Source organism: Astatotilapia calliptera, chromosome 1 (assembly GCF_900246225.1).
Source record: "Astatotilapia calliptera chromosome 1, fAstCal1.2, whole genome shotgun sequence".
NCBI classification, from domain to species: Eukaryota; Metazoa; Chordata; class Actinopteri; order Cichliformes; family Cichlidae; genus Astatotilapia; species Astatotilapia calliptera.
The window spans coordinates 784,932-808,261 of NC_039302.1; the positions used below are offsets into that span (position 1 = coordinate 784,932).

The 23,330-nt window shown below is 42.8% G+C and overlaps 2 protein-coding genes across 4 annotated transcripts in view; one reads left to right on the plus strand and one right to left on the minus strand.

Annotated features, from left to right (window-relative positions):
- The window catches only part of adamts17 (ADAM metallopeptidase with thrombospondin type 1 motif, 17), a 108,852-nt gene that overhangs the window by 39,315 nt on the left and 46,207 nt on the right, over positions 1-23,330 (minus strand). For both annotated transcript variants that reach the window (XM_026183489.1, XM_026183405.1), the window contains exons 7-13: positions 21,839-21,882; positions 17,426-17,531; positions 13,539-13,679; positions 13,049-13,199; positions 10,897-10,998; positions 10,603-10,748; positions 9,733-9,899 (exon numbers count right to left, since the gene is read on the minus strand). In XM_026183489.1, the coding sequence (XP_026039274.1) occupies positions 9,733-9,899; positions 10,603-10,748; positions 10,897-10,998; positions 13,049-13,199; positions 13,539-13,679; positions 17,426-17,531; positions 21,839-21,882 (857 nt within the window). The remainder of the gene's footprint in view (positions 1-9,732; positions 9,900-10,602; positions 10,749-10,896; positions 10,999-13,048; positions 13,200-13,538; positions 13,680-17,425; positions 17,532-21,838; positions 21,883-23,330) is intronic.
- LOC113031237 (uncharacterized) lies at positions 1,789-9,076 on the plus strand. 2 transcript variants are annotated; one of them, XR_003273718.1, is made up of 2 exons: positions 1,789-8,585; positions 8,742-9,076. XR_003273718.1 is itself a non-coding variant. In XM_026183292.1 (2 exons), the coding sequence occupies exon 2, from the start codon at positions 2,391-2,393 to the stop codon at positions 8,217-8,219; it is 5,829 nt and encodes a 1,942-aa protein (XP_026039077.1). In that variant the 5' UTR covers positions 1,789-2,069; positions 2,226-2,390; the 3' UTR covers positions 8,220-9,076. The 2 variants fall into 2 exon arrangements, 1 of the variants encoding a protein (XP_026039077.1); XM_026183292.1 differs by having other exon boundaries at positions 1,789-2,069; positions 2,226-9,076.

Sequence of the window (23,330 nt, forward strand, 5' to 3'; positions counted from 1 at the left end):
CTTTGTACGGTTTCTTTTTAGTACCACTTCATTTTCCAGCCATTTGTTTTCCCGATAAGTGTTGCTGCCATCAAATTAAAAGTAAGCTAATATTTTTCATGAAATAGTAAAATGTCTCACATATTTCCTGTGTTCTCTTGGGAATAAATTACATGTTTGCTCAGTTTTATTGGCATTTTACACAGCCTCCTTTTTTTCTTTTGTGGAATTGGGGATGTACATTTCTACATTCAGTATAATTAAAAAAAATACGGGCAGCTGCCAGTTCTATCCCTTAGCTGTCCAGTAGATACACTTATGGTATCAATTTAAAATTCCCTTCGCTTTGTTCTCAAGTTATCACATTCACAAGATTTTCAGCTAAGGGGTAAAAACTGTATTCAGTGTTATTCTGGAAAAACGAGTAATGTAGTTATTCAGAAAAAACATGACTGGAGGACTTTACCTAACAGTTCTGTGCATACAGTGTGAGCTTTTACTTTTTACACTCCAACTGGAGTGATTTAAGTGGTTTTTCTTACCTGTTCTGTACCTCTGGGATCCAATCACCCAGGGGTCTAGAGCAGGGGTCCCCGAGGGCCGGTGTCCTGCAGGTTTTAGATCTCATCCTGGGTCTACACACCTGAATCAAATGATTAGCTCATTACCAGGCCTCTGGAGAACTTCAGGACATGTTGAGGAGGTCATTTAGCCATTTGAATCAGCTGTGATGGATCAAGGACACATCTAAAACCTGCAGGACACCGGCCCTCAAGGCCTGGAGTTGGGGACCCCTGCTCCAGAGGATGCTCTCACATTTAACTTATTTAATATATTTGTGCTGGCATCCAAATCAGTTGAGTTGATTGGTTTGCCCCAATTCAAAACTACAATATTTTTAAACGAATGCCTCGTACACAGCAGTGTACCCATCCCAGACTCAGTACTGGCTTGTTAATGGCTAAAACTGTGGGAGCAGATATTGGGATAAACAAAGCATAATCCAATATGATCCATTAACCTAACCACTCATGTTACTGACATTATGGATTAAGAGTTACATATGATATATGTCACGGTGCTCTGTGACCCACAGTTCTCTTTATGGTCTTGTGCTTATGTTATAGTTTCAGTCTTTAGGTTTCTGTCTCGGTGTTTTGCTGGGTCTCACTTGTTTCGTGGTCTCCGTGCTCCACGCTCTCCTCTGTCAGTCTCCATGTCACAGTGTCAAGTCCACGTCTTTGTGAATGTGTCATGATTCCTGTTTGATTTTGACACTTCCTGTGTTCAGTGTTTTCACTTTTGCTTCCTTGTCTTATTATATGTAATTAGTCCCAGCTGTTTTTCCCTCATTATCCTCTGTGTATTTATATAGCGCCAAATGACAACAACAATCACCTAAAGGACAACCTTTATAGTACTCTGACTGTTTGTCAGCCTGGCTACAGAGCTGAAGAGAAACCTTCTTATTGTCTTCAATCAGTGATGAATAGTAAGATGTTCTGGCTTTGTGGAGGGCTTTCTTATAAAGCAGCAAACTATTTCTCCAGGCTAAATGATGATCCTCTAAATTTGTGACACGCCATTTCCTCTCCAGATTACGAGTCATCTGCTTTAGGCTACGTGTTTGAGAATTATACCACGGAGTCAGGTACTTCTGATTAGAGACCTTAGTTTTCACAGGAGCTACAGTATCCAGAGTCGTACGTAGTGAGGAGGTGAAATTATTAACAAGATGATCGACCTCTGTTGGAGCAGCGTTCAGATAGCTGCTCTGCTCTGTGTTGGTACAGGGCATTGAAGATTGTTATGCCCTTGAGTCAAAAGTCAGCGGTTGGTGTGTGTGCTGATTGAGCCACATAAGCAGAGTGATAAATAAGCTCAGAGTGAGACATCATTTCCACAAGAGATCTTTGTATCCTATGTGCGGAAATGGAGCGAGGGAGCGTCCTGTTCACTAACCTATCTTTGATGTACCCTTTCGCTTATGATGTCGTGAAAAAGTGCTCCGGCAGTTATTAAATAGGGACTAGTTCATGTTCACGCTAAGAGTGCTCTACACGTTCGCACCTCGGAAAACGTTCGTCTTTGTGAGTATTGACATGTGTAGAGACAGTCGTTATGTGTGTTTACATGGAGCGAACTGTATGCTGATGTAATGTACATGTTAAGCTAGGCTAATCGGCAAGTTGTTATTAAGATGTGTGTTAACCAGCGATTCATTTTCATTTTTTCTCATGTTCTAGTTACATAAAAACAAGAAAGTCAAGCCTTGTGTGGAAGACCTCTTCTATTTGTTCGCTAGCTGTCTAACCTCACAGGGTCACGTGTCGTGAGGGCAGCATAGTAAAAAGACGAAGGAAAAGACGCCTACTCAGCGGGTTCAAACATACAGAGCTACTTTAAGCAACATGAGTCTACGCTCAGGAAGAAATTACCTAAAAGACTACGCTGCTGAAGAGCTAGACGAAGCAGCCGGTGGTGAACAGCAACCAGACGTTGCCACTCAACCAGCTACAACGCAGCAACGGTCTCAACCATTCGACACCAAGTCGCAGCAATCCAGAACCTCGACAAGGCGTTCTCAACGGACATCCTCATCAACAGCTTCTGCAGCTGCAAGGGCCTACGCCAAAGCTCAAGCAGCACGAGCTCAACTGGCCTTCGCTGAAAAGGAAGCTAATGCAATGAAACAGAGAGCTGAACTGGATGCTCATCTACATGTCCTCCAGTGCCAAAAAGCAATAGCCGCAGCTGAAGCAGAGGCCTCAGCCTATGAAGAAGCAGAGATTCAGAGCGGGGAGCTCTACGGAGAACTTTGTGAGGAAGCTGAGCCCATCAGTACAGTGCACCGCACTAACGAATATGTTCAACAACAATGTGAGTTCCTCTACCCAGACACTCAGCACGACTCAGCACAGCCTCCTAAAGGAAATTGCAATGAAGTAGATGCACAAGACAGTACACAAATAACTAATCCTTTTATAACCAACACTCAGACGAAAACACCACCTGTAAATAGAGAAAGGAAACAGGAGCAAACAGTGAACACTGGTGTAGTCGACACGTACTGGTCCAACTCCACAAAGCACACCCCCAACCTTAACAACTGTGTACCTGAATCAAGTGAAATGCAACAGTTTGCAAAATACCTAATTCGCAAAGAACTAGTCAGCACAGGTCTTTTGCAATTTGATGACAAACCTGAAAACTATTGGGCATGGAAAACCTCATTCATCAGCGCAACCAAAGACCTAAATTTGTCTCCAAGAGAGGAATTAGACTTGTTAACAAAATGGTTGGGTCCAACATCATCCAAACAGGCTAAGCGCATTCGTGCTGTACACACCCTCAATCCTGCTGCAGGTGCGAAGATGGTCTGGCAACGCCTTGAAGAGTGCTACGGCTCACCTGAGGCTATTGAGGACGCACTCTTAAAAAAGGTAGAGGACTTTCCCAAACTCACAAACAAAGACAATGTTAAGCTGCAGGAACTTAGTGACATCTTATTGGAGCTTCAGTGTGCTAAACAAGATGGCGCGCTCCCAGGACTTGCTTACCTGGACACAGCTAGAGGAGTCAGGCAAATAGTGGAAAAACTTCCCTTCAACCTACAGGAAAAGTGGACAACTGTAGGAACTCAGTACAAGGAGATTCATAGTGTGTCATTTCCTCCTTTCTCAGTTTTCACACAATTTGTCCAGCGGCAAGCGAAAATGAGGAATGACCCAAGCTTTGCTATGTCCAAGGCCAACACCCATGTCCCTTCTCCCACAGAAAAACTGAGGTCATATAGTCGCAAACCTACTGTGTCAGCACACAAAATGGACATTACGGCAGAGCCGGACCAGAATAATCTCAGTCCAAAGAAAATGGAGGAACCGGATCGCCAGTGCCCAATCCACAAAAAACCACATCCACTCAAAAAGTGTAAGCTCTTTAGAGACAAAACTATTGAAGAAAGACAAGCCTATCTCAAAGAGCACCACATATGCTACAGATGCTGTGGGTCTGTCCAACACATTGCAAAAAACTGTAAAGCAATGGTTAAGTGTATTGAATGTGACAGCCTCAAACACTTATCTGCAATGCATCCTGGTCCTACTCTTGCCCCTAAGAGTACTACACCAGGAAACAACGACAATGAAGAGCAAATCGAGAGCTCACCTTCAGTCGAGTCGAAGTGCACAGAGGTATGTGGCCAAGGTGATAGCCCACGTTCATGTTCTAAGATCAGTTTGGTCAAAGTGTATCCCGCAGGCCAAAAAGAGAGAGCTATAAAAATGTATGCAGTAATAGATGATCAGTCCAACAGGTCACTGGTTAAGTCAGAGTTTTTCAGCCTTTTCAAAATCAATGCCAAACCCACTCCATACACCTTAAAGACTTGCTCTGGCAGAGAACAAACCTCAGGTAGGAGAGCTGTAAACTTCTTCCTCGAGTCTTTGGATGGAGAAGTCAACATCCAGCTACCCCCTTTAATTGAATGTGACTCTGTGCCGGACAATAGATCTGAAATACCCTCTCCAGAGATTGCCCAGCATCACCCACATCTTCTTCCAGTGACAGATAACATCCCACCTGTCGACCACCACGCCCCAATCCTTTTACTCCTTGGAAGGGACGTCATCAGGGTCCATAAGGTACGTGAGCAAATCAACGGACCCAATGATGCACCATACGCCCAAAGGCTAGACCTGGGTTGGGTTATTGTGGGGGAGGTGTGTCTAGGAAAAGTGCACAGTCAGTCAGAGGTCAATGTCTATAAAACACACACCTTAGATAATGGACGTGCATCCTATTTTGAGCCTTGCCCAAACACAATTCACGTTAAAGAGAATTATGGGGTCACTATGAATGCAACCTGCATCACAGACGATTTGGGACACTCTGTGTTTGTTAGATCTGAGGGTGATAACAAACAAGCCATGTCTATCGACGACAGAGCATTCCTGACAATAATGGACAGTGAAGTTTATCAAAACCAAGAGAACAGCTGGGTTGCACCTTTACCCTTTCGCTCACAGAGAAGGAGGCTCCCTGACAACAGAGAACAAGCCCTAAAACGCCTCTGCTCTCTCCGAAAGACTTTGGAAAAGAGACCAGAAATGAAAGATCACTACATCCAATTCATGCAGAAAATGTTGGATAACGACCAAGCCGAGCCTGCCCCTCCTCTGCCACTAAGTAAAGAACATTGGTATCTGCCCACGTTTGGGGTATACCACCCACAGAAGCCACAACAAATACGAGTCGTGTTTGATTCAAGTGCAGAATGTGATGGAATTTCGCTCAATCAAGTGCTTCTTGGCGGACCTGATTTGAACAACTCCCTATTGGGAGTGCTGTTGCGCTTCCGCAAAGAGCCCATAGCCCTGACAGCCGATGTGCAGCAAATGTTTTACTGCTTCGTTGTGCGCGAAGACCACAGAGATTATCTGCGTTATCTGTGGTATGAGGACAATGACATTACAAAGAGCATAGTTGAGTTTAGAATGAAGGTCCACGTGTTTGGAAACAGCCCGTCACCCGCTGTTGCCATCTACTGCATGAGACAGGCAGCACAGCAGGGAGAACGAGAACACGGATCTGATGCAAGACAGTTTGTTGAGCGTCAGTTTTATGTTGACGATGGTCTCACATCAGTCGCCACGCCAGAGGAAGCAATCAACCTGCTCACAAGAACGCAAAACATGTTGGCAGAGTCTAACTTGCGCCTCCACAAGGTGGCATCAAACTGCAGTCAAGTCATGGAAGCTTTCCCTGTTGAGGATCGTGCAAAGGACCTGAAAGATTTAGACCTAGGAGTAGACCCTCTTCCAGTTCAGAGAAGCTTGGGACTCTGTTGGAACCTACAATCTGACAGCTTCACTTACCAGGTGTCAAATGAGAGCAAACCATTCACACGGAGGGGAGTATTGTCGACAGTTAATAGCCTCTATGACCCTTTGGGATTTGCTGCTCCCATAATAATGCAGGGCAAAGCATTACTCAGGGAACTGTCATCTGATGGAAAAGACTGGGACACACTCTTACCCCCTGAGAAACAGGAGAGGTGGGACTTATGGAAAGACTCTTTGCAAGCCCTTGAGAACCTTCAAATACCAAGGTGCTACAGCCCAGGTACGTTAAGCACAACGAAAGTGAAAGAACTTTGCATTTTCTGTGATGCCTCCACTGTCGCTATAGGTGCAGTAGTCTATCTGCGTACAGTTGACAGTGAAGGACAGTGTCATACTGGGTTTGTGATGGGGAAGTCTAAACTCGCACCCCGCCCCGCACACACTGTACCACGCCTGGAACTATGTGCTGCTGTGCTCGCGGTGGAAATGTTTGAGCTCATCAGAGACGAGTTAGACATTAAAGTAGACAATGTGACTTTTTACACAGACAGTAGGATTGTGTTGGGGTACATACACAACACCTCCAGACGATTCTACATGTATGTTGCCAACAGGGTTACGCGCATTAGAGCATCCACCCATCCGAGTCAATGGCATTATGTACCAAGTGAGTTAAATCCAGCTGACCAGGCCACTCGGTTCATTCCAGCAGCAGACCTGCAGAACAGTACCTGGTTCTCAGGTCCACCCTTTCTGTACCCTGACCCACACACAGAACCACACACTGGTCCTTTCACGCTCATCGAACCTGAAAAAGACAGAGAGATACATCCGGAAATAAAAGTAATGAAAACTACTGTAGCAGCGCCACAGTTAGGTTCTGACCGTTTCAAAAAGTACTCAAACTGGATCACTCTTTGCAGAGTCATAGCCAGACTCATTCATGTAGTTACATCCTTTGCACAAAAGACAAGTGGACAAAGGGGATGGAAAGGTTTCAGTGAGACACCGAGCGTCCAAGAACTCACCCGAGCCCAAGCAGTCATTATTCGAGCCGTCCAACAAGAAGCTTACAAAGGGACGCTTGAAAACATTAAAAAAGGAAGGAAGGTCAGTGGCATATTTGATGCACTCAAAAAGCTCAATCCTGTAGTGGACAAAGACAGTCTCTTACGAGTCGGTGGACGTCTTTCCGCTGCCGATCTCACAGAGAATGAAAAGCACCCTCTGATTATCCCATCTACCAGCCACATCGCCATGCTAATTGTAACTCACTATCATGAACGAGTGGCTCATCAAGGAAGACACATAACTGAAGGAGCTATCCGTGGTGCTGGGTACTGGATAATTGGAGGGAAGCGGCTTGTGTCATCTGTCATTCATCGGTGTGTCACATGTCGCAAGTTGCGAGGCAAAATGCAGATCCAGAAAATGGCAGACTTGCCTGCAGACCGAGTCACCCCTGAACCACCCTTTACCACTGTAGGCCTAGATGTATTTGGGCCATGGACTATTGTGACGCGTCGTACAAGAGGTGGTTGTTCCCAGAACAAACGTTGGGCTGTGTTATTCACATGCATGTCAACTAGGGCTGTGCATATCGAACTGATAGAGACTATGTCTGCTGATAGTTTTATCAATGCATTAAGAAGGCTCTTCTCTATTCGGGGCCCGGCCAAGTTTCTGCGCTCGGACAGAGGCACGAATTTTGTGGGCGCTTGTAAGGAATTAGACCTAAACTCAGGAAACAAAGCAGTAGGAAAGTACCTGCAAGAGAGAGGGTGTGTTTGGACTTTCAATCCCCCTCATGCGTCTCATATGGGAGGCTCGTGGGAGCGCCTTATAGGCGTTGCCAGGCGCATTCTGGATGCAATGTTGTTACGAACTGAACAAACACGTCTTACTCATGAAGTGTTGTGCACCTTCATGGCCGAGGTGATGGCAATTATTAATGCAAGGCCTCTTGTTCCTATATCCACCGACCCTGACAGTCCTGCAGTACTCACTCCAGCAGTGCTACTAACGCAGAAGATGAGTGCTGTGTCCGCCCCACTTGGGAACTTCTCATCAGGGCAGCTGTTTGGGAAACAATGGAAACATGTTCAACTCCTCGCTGACACTTTTTGGAAAAGGTGGAAGGGAGAGTATTTATCCACCTTACAAGGTCGTGCAAAATGGACAGAGACTAGACCTAATGTCAAAATAGGAGATGTGGTCCTGCTAAAGGACCTCCAAGCCAGCAGGAACGAATGGCCCATGGGACTAATAGTAAAAACATTCCCCAGCAGCGACAAGAAGGTCCGAAAAGTGGAAGTGCGGACTGTAAAAGATGGGACTGTTAAAATGTTTCTCAGACCAGTTTCAGAGATTGTTGTTTTGCTTGCAGAGACTGAATGAATATTCTTCAATGCTAGATGATGTTTGAATATGTTGTATTGATGTTTATTGTGATATAATGTGTGTATATCAAGCGGGGAGTGTTATGCCCTTGAGTCAAAAGTCAGCGGTTGGTGTGTGTGCTGATTGAGCCACATAAGCAGAGTGATAAATAAGCTCAGAGTGAGACATCATTTCCACAAGAGATCTTTGTATCCTATGTGCGGAAATGGAGCGAGGGAGCGTCCTGTTCACTAACCTATCTTTGATGTACCCTTTCGCTTATGATGTCGTGAAAAAGTGCTCCGGCAGTTATTAAATAGGGACTAGTTCATGTTCACGCTAAGAGTGCTCTACACGTTCGCACCTCGGAAAACGTTCGTCTTTGTGAGTATTGACATGTGTAGAGACAGTCGTTATGTGTGTTTACATGGAGCGAACTGTATGCTGATGTAATGTACATGTTAAGCTAGGCTAATCGGCAAGTTGTTATTAAGATGTGTGTTAACCAGCGATTCATTTTCATTTTTTCTCATGTTCTAGTTACATAAAAACAAGAAAGTCAAGCCTTGTGTGGAAGACCTCTTCTATTTGTTCGCTAGCTGTCTAACCTCACAGGGTCACGTGTCGTGAGGGCAGCATAAAGATGATAACAGTGGGTGGATTATATTCTTAAACTTAGTTACAGCGCTTTCAGAAAGATCTGCTGTGATGAAGCCTACTCCTCCTGATGAATGTTATCAGGAAATGATCAGACAGGAGAGGGTTTTCGGGAAACACTGTTAAGTGTGTGATTAAATTGGTGGGTGGGTTCTTTTACATTTTGAGAGAAACCAAATGAGTCTATTAACGAATGCCGTGCTGAGGCTGTCATTTTTAGCATTATTTCAGCGAGAACTAAATCAGATAAAAAGTCTGAGAAATCAGACAGAAACTCTGTGTAAGGCCCAGGTGGACGATAGATGACCGCAAATAAGATTGGTTTTTGAGTTTTCCAGCTGTGGTGGACGAGGCCAAGCATTAGCCGCAGGGGTCCAGAGAGGCGTCAGCCACGTCTGGACCCCAGAGTTCTTGAATCCATTCAGCCTGTTCAGTCGTCTGTCTACGCTTGAAGCTCAGCCGGGCAGTCTTAGCCTCCTGTCTCCACTGAGAGCTCAGGCAAGCCAACCCAGCCTCCTCTGTTGTCTGCTGGGGAATTGGGCGAGCTTATCCAGCCAGCTACTTACTCGGCATTGCTGTCCGAGCCTGAGAAGTGTCCTGAGTGGACTGTGTGCACTACGCAGCTCCAACCAGCTCTGTCTCTGCCAGAGGCCTCCACACCGTCTGGTTCTGATTCAGCTCCGCTCGCACCACACATGACAATATATGATTTGAAAAGCATTGCCATAGTTTTGAAACTGACATCTGATGCCCAGACATGCTTCCAGACAAATTTATAAACTGCCGATGTGCTTCAGAGTTTTACAAACACACTATTGAAAGGCACTGATTGTAATGATTGTAACTGTGCAGTACGACGTTCTATGGAACTCACCGTCATTAACAATAGCAGTCAGCATGCCGCCCTTCTTGTTGGCTTGTTGGTTATAGGATAGACACTGCAAATCTCTGAAGCTGGGTGACCCCTTGGGACAGGGAGGGGCTTCACAGGCCTTGTGTTCCACACTGGCCTGTGGGCAGTGTCGCCCACCTGGACCAGGTCTGTGCCCACACACACAAACACATACAGTGTGAACACTTAGTTTAGAAAACAAGAAGACTGGAGCGTTAGTATTAAAGTAACACATGTAAGCATTACATACATTTCACAATGCCTGTAAGGACCTTTTTAGTACTAAAAGCAGTATTTATTTAAACCTTATTCAGTAGATTAATACCTGCAAAGTGCCTTAAACCTCATACTTCTTTTTAATAGCCAGCAAGGGGACACCTCTTCTGATTGCAAAAAGACCCTTGCTATGTGACCACACTTTATATTAGCTTGTGGTCTTAATCAGCAGCTGCAGTGTTTCTGTTTCACAGTCAGCATATGTAATATATAAATGAATACATTTTTCAGAAATTGGACATTTCGGTGCTATAAATCCTTTGTAGACTGATCTCATGAAATATTCTAATCATCTGGCATACTTACCTTTGAATTGTTGTGGGATAAAAGCCACCATCAAAATTAAAATGAAACAAAAAAATCTCGAGATATGTTAAAGTTTACCTTTGAGATTCATTCACAAAAGAAAAGTTTTTGCAATATTTTAATTTTTCAGTTATATTAACTTCAAATACTTGTGATGTTAATGAGACCAAATTTGAAATCATAACAAAATGCCCCCTCTTTGCTTTCTGGTCTCAGGTAGGCGAACGTGTAACATTAGTAAGCAAATACACAGACAAACTGGTGACGTACGGAGGGTTGTCACATTTCCTCTGTCTGAACTGGACTCCAGTACCACAGGTCCGGCTGCACAAGCTCCACTGGCTCCATGGACTCCAGTCACCATCCACATGCTGAGGGATGGGAGTCTTACTGACACATTCGCCTGCCCTGCACCACTGACAAAAACATATTGAGATGTTTTCACAAATACTTTATTCGTAATTTTTTCAAGCTAACACGCAATATAAGCTACTGGCCTGAACGACCGGTAGCTCTGAGGATTGGTGAATGGATGCAGATTGTTTTTGAGCAAAACAGTCCTACCTTGTCTGCCCCACACTCCGTTCCGTCCAGGGGAGGATCCAGTTTAGTCTTGCAGGATGTCTCTCCCTCTATTAAGCACCACAGCCCAGCACACATGAGGTGCTGAGACATAAAGATGATAACATGAATTCCCACATAAATGCGGGTGTTAACATAATATGTTCAATGTTTCGATTAATTTACCACCAAACTCTTTCAAAACATATTGTTTCTTTTCTCTTGTCTTTTTAGTCAGTAAAGTAAACACAAAACTTCTTGTTAACATCCCACAATAAAAACAAAGCATATGAGCATCTACTGCCGATGACAAGATAATAAATATATTAGACAGAAAAACGAAAAGGAAAAAGGGACCTGTCTCCCCCACAACTCGAGCTTGAACACATGCACGTCATCCCCAGCGGGTGAGAGGAAGATTTTTATACATACAGTATTTTTAAACCATTAATTTTGTTAATTTCTTCCAATGAAAACAAATGGTTTTGTGGAATTGTTAGACCCTTACTTTTCATACTAAAAATGCTATCAGCTGGTCACAGGCAAAAATATTTGAAGGACATTATTGAAAAAGTTTGAGAAACAATATCCTAGTGGTCGGTGTGCATATCTCTAACCACCAAATCATGTAAATATACTACACTGTCCATCAACCCACCAATATGGTGCTGAAAGATGGCTTTTGCATTCCTCAAGCCAAATGCCATCACATTCTAGGAATACAACCAAGATCAAGTAATAAAAGCTGTCACTTCATGTGCTCTTTTTGACAATGCACCTACCTGTCAGTAACATTTTCTGATCAAACCACAATAAAACTTTTCCTCTTTCACTCTTTTGCACCAACAACCATGGAGCATGTACTCTACCTCAGCTTCTAGACATTTATGGTTCCAAAGACAAACTAAAAATGCTGGAAAATAGGCTGTGCATCCCCTACATCAAGGTCATGCTACACTCAATCTGTGCAAGAAAGCACATCACCTAGCAAACACAGATACTGTATTTCAAAATGAGTTTACAAGCCTGAGCTTCAGGCAAATGGTCCGGATTCCACTAGCTACCAAAAGGGGACTGACAACTGTATCTCCTCCTTGACAAATAGGAGAAGACATGACAAGGTTTTAACAAATTAACATGAAATAACTTCACCGACTTCTGATGACCAGGAGCTGAAATCACATAGTTCTTGGCCTATAATGGTGAACTCACCAGTGGAGAAAGAGCCAAGGACTAAACTCACACAACTTAGCGCAGCGATCATATCTCTCTTTTATTTTAGCCGGTGATGCAACCAATGTCTCCCTTGCCAGCTCACCTGCAACAAATAAATTGTTGCCTGAACCCATTCACATAGTCATTTGGGCTGGACTGCTGCCTGATGGAGAGGAGGACACCGCCACGGCCCTTCTGAGGGTGTTCGACTCCGACACTGACAACGAGGATTTCTTTGGTTTTGAAAGTGACAACGAAGGAGAGAAGCGGAGAGCCTGTTCGTTTCCGACACTGGAGAAGAGGACTTTGGTGGTTTCAGTGCGCAGGAAGAAGAGAAAGATGGTGAATGACTGACTTTTCTTCTTGTTAAAGCCGTGTCACTGCACCTGAGCCTAAAAGGTAGTCTGAATCTATTTTTCTGGTGTGCTGTAGGTTACTGTTATGTACTACATGTGCAAATATGTACCCATAACTTGTTTTTCAAAATATTAATAAAAGGGGTGTGTCTCCAAACAGCCATCTCTTTCCTGACAATTCGCTTTGTGCATATTCTCTTACATATGATAAGTCAACATTGAAACACCTGCGGCTTTTAGTCAGGTGCGGCTAATGTATGTACAAAACAGGATTTTCCCCTGATTTTAGCTTGTGCGGCTAATATTCAGGTGCGCTTTGTAGTCCGGGAAATACGGTAATTTAAAAGGATGGTGTCTTGTTATTGCTTCATCCAAAAGCACAAAGCGGGAAGCATGGGACAAGGTGTCTTATTTTTATTATGAGAATAGTCAGAATAGTACTTTCTGAAGAGTTTTAAAAAAAAAGCAACCATTAAACTATTTTGCTATTTATGGGAAGATTTCTGAAATTTTAAAATCCCACCTCCTTTAGTAAAAGCTGCCTAATATATCAAATATTATACACAGGTGCAATGGGATTGTACCTCCATTTCACTGCAGAAGGTTGCATTGGTTCCAAAAAGGATCTGGCACTGTTCAACCACACTGTAGTGCATGCCGGGCAGCTTGGGGGGCAGCTGGACCTGGTAACGCCTCCTGAGGTCTGTGTGAAGTAGGCAGGTGCTGGTTTTTGATCTGTTTGAAATACCAAAAAGAGACATTGATCAGGTTTGCTAACAATAATCAATTTTACTTCAAAAAAATTCTCTTTTCATTTTCTTTTTATTGTCCCATTCACAAGAGACTTGGCATTTACAGCAGGGATATTTAAACAGTATTAGTTTTTTCTTTTGAAAAGAGATATAGGTGGTAATTGATGATATCAACATCCACAATGCATGTTTTTTATATTTTCATTGTAACTTGACTTTTTAGACAAGACACTATTCCTTGGCAAAGACTTTAGCTAGCTATGTAAACAATGTAAAACAACAATAACTCGAGAAGAGAGACTTTCCAACTTGTGTTTTGTACCTGAGGAAATTCTCCAGGTCATTGCGACTGCAGGACGACCAGGAAAGATCACTGGGATTTCTTCCTTTCACCCACTCACCAGACATTATATGGGAATAGCCAATGCAGGTGGCGTGGTCATCATCATGGCTCATTCCCATGCTGAAAAGACAGGATAGTATACATAGAGTAGATTGAAGATGATCCCGGACTTCCCAAGCTCCCAATTTTTGTACTTGATCACATCGATCGAATCTGAAGCATTTTCTGCACCACAGTCAGCATGTTAAGAATTGCATTCAATCCTCAGGTCTCCAAACATGAACGCTACCATCATTAGTCAGGCAAAGATCCTACACTCCCATAGGTAGACCTTAAAATAGTCCTTGGCAGAAGAAACCCCACTCCATTCATAGTACATTGTGACCAAATGGGCTTTGTCTAGGCCAGACAGTAAGCCAATGATACACTTGCACTAATAAATAGAATAAATTATTGCTCCATCAAAGTCCAGATCAAAATGTCTGGACACAAATATGCTGAAACACTTTAAAAATGACTAAAAGCCACCAACTTACAACATATATAATACAAAATTCTCCACAGAACACACTATACAGGTTGTTCCAAATGGGTGTTACACAATAAAACATATGCACAGATTGCAAAGACAACTCTCCTGAGAGCTACTGTATATGTCATTAAAATAGTCATTTTAAAGTGATTTTCAGTCCTGTTTATTTTTTTACATTATAATCATCACTTAAAGAACTCTTGAGAATATCGCAGTATAGGTTTCAAAGGTCAGTATAGTTCCGGTGAAGTTTTTGGCTTTGTTTTGGTTTGTGTTTTTGACATGAAATAACTATTGTGATCTATTTTATTTCTATTGGATGTGATCAGTAATAAGCATGGTGCATTAAAACACTCATACAGTACTGTCTGTTCTAAGTTTATACTAACAGCATAGTGCTTTGACACCTTTGTGACACACACACACACACACACACACACACACACACACACACACACACACACGCACACACACACACACACACGAGAATTCTCTTTAGTGTGTCTGGATGAATCATGAATCTGTGCGTGCACTTATGTAACACCATTGCCCTGTTGTGCATGTTCATAGACTGCACTGAGGTACAGTGTGTGCCAGCTCATTATTTTTCCCCAAAAATGGAAGAGAGCTGCTGACTGAAAACAGTAATGACTTCTGTGGTACTTAGAACAGCCACAAAGCTTCTTTAAGCTTTTATACATGATTCCCAGGTGAATGTGGTGTCAGCTTTCTGTCACTGTGCTGTCAGTCAGTTCATGTGCACGTGTATAGTTACAGCAGGATGCTTATTTTAGTTTCAATGAACCAATACCCCAGCAGAATTGTCAGAATCCTTGAATCACAGCCTGACGAGCTGGTGTGGCAATAATCTTCCGCTCCAGCTAATTAATCAACCAACAACACAGACAGAGTTTTAATTCATTTGGAAACCTAAAAATGACAGCCTCAACACAGAAGTTTATCTATATTAGACTCAAATGGCTTCTCTCAAAATGTAAAAGAACCCATAACTTTAATCTCACTGTAGATCTTGTTCTGACATATGACACAGAAACTGAACATTTAACAGCATTTCCTGAAAAGCATCTTTTGTCTGATCATTTCCTAATTTCCTTTAAATTTACAATAATGCATTACACAGCAGCAGTTTTCATCACAGTAGATAGCAGTCTTTCAGAAAGTGCTGTAATTACATCTCAGGATAAAATTCATCCACTCTTATCTTCTTTAATGGCTTGTGTCTACACAGTATAGAGCAGCAGTATGAGCTCTACTCCCACATAGGCTAATCATCTTGTTGACAATTTTACATCTTCACTGTGTTGACTGTAGATTCTGTAACTCCTCCAGAAAAGAAAGCCTCAAATCAGAAGTAGTTAATTTCCTTGCGTAGCAATCAAACGTGCACCTTAAAGCAGAAAGCTGTAGCCATGCTGATGGAAAGAAGAAATGGCACTTCAGTCATTTAGAGGATCATCATTTAGCCTGGAAAGTCAGTTTGCTGCTTTATAAAAAAAAGCCCTCCTAAAACATTATTATTCATCACTGATTAAAGAAAATAAGAACCCTAGATTTGTCTTCAGCACTGTAGCCACGCTGACAAAAAGTCAGAGCTCTGTTGAGCCAACCATCCCTTTAAAGTCAACTCATGGTAGCTTCATTAATTTCTTCAGAAATAAAATTTTAACCATTAGGGGGAAAATTACTCATAACAATCCCATAGATGTAATGTTACAACTACTTTAAATTGATATTCATTTAGAGTCTTTTTCTCCAATAGATCTTTCTGAGTTAACTTCAGTAATTACTTCCTCCAAACTATCAGCGTGTTTTCTTAGATCCCATTCCTACAAGACTGCTGAAATACATCCCACGCTGATACCATCCATCCATCTATCCATTTTCTTCCACTTCTCCAGGGTCCACCCTTCTCCCCAGCTACCTCCTGTAGCTTATTTGTCCCGCCGAGGAGTTCCCGGGCCAACCAAGAAATATCTCTTCAGCATTCTGGGTCTTCCCCAGAGTCTATTCACTTTGGGACATACTTGGAACACCTCACGCAGTTGGCACACAGGAAGCATTCTTTTAGATGCCTCCAGAACCTCGAGTCGCTCCTTTTGATGTGGAGGAGTAGAGGCTCTACTCTGCAATCCTCCCAGATGGCTGACGTACTCACCCTATCTCTAAGGGAGAGGCCCTTCAGAGAAAGCTCCTTTCCACCATTTGTACACACATTCTCTTTCGATCCCTACCCAAAGCTTGTGACCATAAGTGAGAGTAGGGACGTAGATCGACCAGTAAATTGAAAGCTTCGCTTTTACAATGAGCTCTTGTTTCACGACAACACACGGTTACAGCATTCGCATCATTGCAGCCACCACACTAATTCGTCTGTCGATCTCTCGCTACCCTCTCCCCTCACTTGTGAACAAGACCCCGAGATTCTTTAACTCCTTCACTTGGGGCACCAACTTGTCCCTGTGCTGGAGTGGGCACTCCACCCTTTTACAGCTGTGGAGCTTTGCTTCAGACGTGGAGCTGCTGATTCTCATTTCTGCTGCAAACCACTCCAGTGGGCCACCACCTGATGAAGCCAACAGAACTACACTGTTTGTGAAAGGCAGAGACGAGACTAAAAGTTACGAACAGAGTCAGTGACCCACTGTAGCATTGGCGGAGTCCAAAACCCACCGGAAAGAAGTCCAACTTGCAGCTCTTGCAATGGTTGTATATGAACCAAATAGCGTGCTCTGGCCACCTTGCTGTCTAGGGTGAGTCAGCCCACATTGGGATGTCTAGTCTGCGTCTCCAGGGCTCATGGGTGCACGTAAGCCAATTGGACGGGGTGGGGCACCCAGTTGAGGACGTGACCATTGCTGGGTGTGGGAGAAATTGAAGAACGCTATACTTCCCACATACTGTAGCTTGAAAATATGCATTGTGCATGATTTTAATTGTTATGCATACATTTAACAGTTGTGGCTGAAATGGTAGAGTTGGTTTATTTAGTGAAAAGCTGGTGGACCAATTCCCAGCTCTTACAGTCCCTGTGTATCTTATGTGCATCTTGGCCAAGATATCAAACCTAGACTTTCCCCCAATGCATCCACTGGAGCGTGAGTATGTAGGAGAGTGTTAGATAAAAGACCTTAGGTATGAGATAGAGATAGAGAAAGAGATGAGGGGCGTCAAACTTGATACTTGTATAGAAAAGTGTCATAGAAGTGCAATAGAAGTATTAATCCATTTATGATTTACAGCATTTTTAAAAGATAATGCAGGATAATAACAGGATATATTGATTACAATACAATTGTTTAAAACTTGAACCTACTTGTGTCCCAGCTCATGAGCAATAGTGAAAGCCAAATTGAGACCATTGTCCTCAGCTAACACACACTTCTTCTTCGCACTGCAGACACCACCCAGATAAGCAATACCTGTAATACAGTTGGGTAAAATGACAATGAGTTTTATGAGTTACACTTATGATTGTGTTTTAATGTTTGACAGTGTTTGAGCAGTTAGTATAGTTAATATAATAGTTAGTATAATGAAGTTTAAAAGGTGTTTTACCTAAAACAGCTTACTGTGGATCAGTTTTTCTGTCTCGTCAGTTCAGTAGCTTAGTAAAAGGTAAATTTGTACCCATTTATTTAATGCAACACAGCAATCTGTGTTAGACGTGTCTGTCACAGGTCCCTGTTTAATTGATGCCATAGCACGATCATATTCATTCACCGTGACACATTCAGAATTCAAAGAATGCACTACAAATCTAAGACTACAAGATGTGAAAAGATCTGTCATATCCCCTGACTGCCGAAATTGGTTACATGGATATGGAATAATAGGGCGTTACTCATTTCACAGCATTGCCATAAGATAAGATAAGATAAGATAAGATAAGATAAGATAAGATAAGATAAGATAAGATAAGATAAGATAAGATAAGATAAGATAAACCTTTATTAGCCCCACATGTGGGAAATTTGTCTTGGTCACGACAGAGAGTGGACAGTACCAAGTTAAGAGCACCAAAAATTAAGAAAAAAACAATAGAATAGAATGAGATAAAATAGAATAACATACTATACAGACTAGAATAAAATACTATGTTGCCTCAGAAAAATTGCACATCAGGGAGACAGACCTAGGCTACCGTGGTGTACTGGATGTGTGTGTGTCTGTCTGCATGTGTGTGGTCATCTTTGTCTTTGTTGTGGAGTCTCACAGCAGTGGGGAGGAAAGACCTGTGGAATCTCTCCGTCTCACACCGTGGGTGCAGCTGCCACTGAAGGAGCTGCTCAGTGCTGTCAGTCTCCTGCAGATGTTGTCCATCAGAGATGACAGCTTAGCCACCGTTCTCCTGTCACTCACCACCTCCACTGGGTCCAGAGGGCATCCTAGAACAGAACTGGGCCTGCGGATCAGCCTGTTCAGTGTCTTCCTGTCCCCAGCAGAGATGCTGCCGCCCCAGCAGACCACACCGTAAAAGATGGCAGAAGCCACCACAGAGTCATAGAAGGTCTTCAGGAGTGGGCCCTCCACTCCAAAAGAGCAAAACAGCCTGCTCTGTCCTTTTCTGTAAAGAGCATCTGAATTGTGACTCCAGTTTATTGTTCAGATGAACACCATGGTACCTGTAGCTGTCCACAGCTTCATGTCCATGCCTTGGATGTTCAGTGGTTTCAGTGGAGGATGTTTGTTCCTGCGAAAGTCTACAACCAGCTCCTTGGTTTTTCTAGTGTTGAACATGATGCTCACAGTGCTCCCAGCGGTCTCCAGGTGAGAGAACAATGTAGGAGGTGAATGATGGCATCATCCACTCCAGTGCCAGGCTGGTAGGCAAGCTGAAGTGGGTCCAGTGATGAGCTCACCAGGGGCTGAAGCTGAACCAGGACAAGCAACTCCAGGGTCTTCATCAGGTGGGATGTCAGAGCCTCTGGCCTGTAGCTGCAGAGGTCCTACAACTACAGGCCGGAGTCCAAGCCTGCAGAGGTCCTTGGGACGTGGGGTCTTTGGCACTGGTACCACACAAGAGGTTTTTCAGAGCTGTGGAACTCTCCATAAGCTTCAGACTGAAGCTTACCACACAGTTGATTTGCGCAGGACCTGACAACCCTTGAGCTGATGGTATCTGGTGCCTTATTGGCTCCTTAGTTCCCTCCTAACCTGGATGGCTGACAGAGACAGGCTGGAGCCGTGTGTTGGATGTGTACTGGATGCTGTGGTTGGGGGTGGGGAGGAGTGAGCAGGTTGAGTGGAGGAGATGTGAAGTGTCTGAGGTGTAACAGCAGGAGTTTGAGTTGGTGTGTCTGCAGCCGATGTTGAAGACTGCATCAAACCTGTTGGTTTGATTCAAAGCTGGTTTTCCTTCTTCTGCCTTTAGCTCTCCTTCCCATTCCCGATCAGTCCTTTCAGCTCTCTCTGCACCCTTTTCACCCCCTTTCTTGTCTCCAGATTTGAAGGCCCTCCACTTCTGCTTGAAGACAGCTTTTATTTTTGGGGTAATCCAAGGTTTGTTGTTGGACAAGCACCGCACAGTCCTGGAGGGCACGGGGTTATCCACACAGACGTTAACGTAGCCCGTAACGCATGTCACATTTTGTTGGCGCTCCAGAAGACCCTGGTGGTATGTGTCCTCTATTGATGGGAAGCCTGCTCCTGTGATGTACTGATTAAATGATTAAATCACTGTATACACATTCCTTCTGTCAGTAAAGTCTTCCAGCAACCTAATAGTAATGCACATAAGGCCAAAAAATGAAGAACCCAAACATTGTGAAGCCCACAGACAAAGACGTGTGATCCACAGTGCTGTTAAATAAATATATCAGTGATATATTTTGACTGGGGTCTGATCAAACAGTGATGTGATGGCTCCCAGAGCTGGCAGCACAGTGAGCCAAACAGACTCATCAGGCTTCTGGGCTGACCACACTGTACTTCCCACCAGCAGCTTATCGTGGTTGATAGGAGTCAGCGTGGGCACTCTGACTGTTCTGCAGCTATGCAGACACATATGCAACAAACAAAGTGTTGCAAATACTTTGTATTCTGACATCTTTCTATCAGAACCAGCATCAATTTTGGGGAATCTGAGCTGTAATAGCTTGCCTGTTTGATTGGACCACACAGACCAGCTTTCACTGCATGCATACATCAGTGAACCTGGGCTGGCCGTGACCCTGTCACTGGTTCACCATTGTTCCTTCCTCAGACCGTTTGACAGATATATCTATTAACACCCATAAGAGCTGCAGTTTTGAAAACCTTGACCTACTCATCTAGCTATTACAATTTGACTATCGTCAGACTTGCTTAAATCCTTGCTTGATTCATGTGTGCTCATTTTTCGTGCTTCTGTTAGCTGGGTCCCTCATAGATCCCACCCACCAACAGGTGCTATGTCCATCAGATATTCTTTTTTTTTTCAATTCACCTGTCAGTGGTCTTAATGTTATGCCTTATATCAATATATAATCTATAATCATTTTAATTAATTAATTTTTTTTATTTTTAAAATATTACAGAATGGAATAGGACTGGGGGGGAGGAGAGGGAAACACATAGACAAGAGAAGTTGGGAAGAACCTCAAGAGAAGCAGAAGGAAAGAAAAACAGAGGGGAAGAGGGTCGGGGAGAAAAGACACTAAAAATCTTCTAGATCACCTGTTGGAAAGAACAAGCAAAAAGAGAACAACACAGTAGGGAACCCACAGCAATAACCTAGATAAGCACAAGTAACAATAAATAATAAATACTGAATGCTACTGAGCGCAGATTAGACCGAAAATGCATGATATGCTTAGAGGCAGCAGCCAAGGAAGGCACACCTGTATGCACACAGGTAGATATATATTCTATTTTGTAACTTTGTAATATATTCTGTTATTTAATTTATTTCTGTTACTGTTCTTATTATTGGAGCAATTAATTTCTTAATTAATAAAGTATTCTGATTCTGAAAAAGAGTTTTGACAGTGTTTTGTATGCTTAGTTTTTGAGATCCAGTATCAGAGAAATATTAATACTCAACTCAAAATGTTTTGTCTTGCCATGAAGACAACTGTCAGAATTGTTGTCATGTCTTCTTATTGAAGAAGACATGACGATCACATTTTACAGTATACTCATTCTGGTCAGACTTTTCAGTCACTCAAAAGTCTGTAAGCCTGATCTTTGCTTGCCAGTCATACTAGCAATAATGATGACATAAACTGTGCAACTGAAATTATAAAATGAGAGCTTTTGCATACGGGACACTTGTCCTTGTATGAAGAGACAAAAGCAGGGAGGCTTGTTTTTTCTGGTAAAGTGAAATTAATGATTATAAAGAACTCAGTGTGAGGTTTGGGGTCCTACAGTTTACTATTATCTATCATTACATGTTCCTTCAACAGAAATAATCAACGTGACAGAAGCACAAAGAAATCTTCCACATTCATCACGACGTATTACAGAGATTTTTATAGTTGAGGAAAACATGAAAATAAATGGTTCAATTTGATCAAATGTTTAATGATCTCATTTTTTTTGCATTCAATGGACTTTTGAAGTTTAAAGCATGAGGGAAAAGGAAATGCAGGTGGCAGGGTTTCTTGCAGCTGAACCTTTGAGTTCTGTGATTATAGTGAGGGTTCAAGTATGTCTTATGTCAGCTGAGTGAGTGAGTGAGTGAGTGAGTGAGTGAGTGAGTGAGTGAGTGAGTGAGTGAGTGAGTGAGTGAGTGAGTGGTACTCACCCACAGTATCACATGGCTCATCTTTGTGAACACAGAAATCTGTTCTGAAAGAAGAAAAGAAAGAATTTGCAACACTGATTTACTGAGATTAGTTAAAACATTAAAGTAGAGTACATTTACACTTAATATGGATTGTGCTAGAAAAATGATGTCACGGTCCAGCGGCAGACCGTATGGAGCGTGAGTGGAGGACCCAAATGCTTGAACAAAAGGCGAGCCTTTATTGGGCTAATACAAGAGAAACATAAATACAAGGCAAGATCCATGTGGGGTGAAACTAAAACTAAACATAAACTGGAAAAAAATAAATAACTGACAAGCTGTGATGAGACTGTGAAACTGGGAAACAACTATGAACCTATAAAACTATGACAATAACTATGACAACTATGACAAGAGGTACATGACTAGACGAGAAGAACAGACATCCTTACAAAGACTGAATGACCACACAGAGACTAAAGACACACAGGAGGTATTTAGGGGAAGTGGAAACACACGAACGTCATGACACCCACAGGGAAAGTGAAACTAAAACAATGAACATATCATCACAAGACCTCTACAAAACAACACAGGAAACGCTGAGAGACGTAGACATGGCACCGGCTTGACAACATGAAACCACACACACAGAAGACATGAACAGACTTATACCAGGGGATATGAAGAGACTCATAACTAAGGAGACATGACAGGACCTAAATAAGACATAAATAATCCCAAAATACAAAATAACTCAACTAAACCCTTAACTTAAAACTCGCACATGAATTAAACACAATATAAACATAAGAAAATAATACAAAATAACACAAAACAATATATCCGATTGGGTTTAAATGAATCTAAATGATTGAAGCCACCTCATAAGATGTGTGTTGTTAAAAAATTTTGCAGCAAATGCAAGTTGCTCTTCTGGACTTCACGATAAAGGGAAAACAATAAAGCAGTGAAAGCTAACCAACTTTGGTGCTAGCAGTATAGACCAGTAAGCTCACAAATTATACTGAGGAAGACAAAGACAGAAGCCAAATAGGTAGATTAGGACAAGATAAGGAAATGGGCCCATCACACTCTGGACACAACCTGTTACAACTCCTCCCCTATGGTAGGCACAGAGTACACCAAAACAACCAGACACCTGTACAGCTCCTTGCTACAGACCATCACTCTGGTGATGACTCCACCACACCTGCTAGTGAATTACAGTGTGCCATATGTACTCCTAAACACCTGATTCTGTTCACCTGGACGTAGCATATTCAGTGGGAGAAACATTTCATCAAACACTTCTTCAGTCTCGGCTAAATGCAGGTTTCCCCAACATTATAAACAGTACATTTGCGTAATAACTAAGAGGGCTATGAGGTCGTTTTCTTGATCATTAATTGTCATCACCATTGATCAATAGCCACTGATCAAAGATCACTGATCAATGGCCATGAGTGACTTGACTCCCTGCTCAAACCAGCATTCCTCCCTTTCAAGT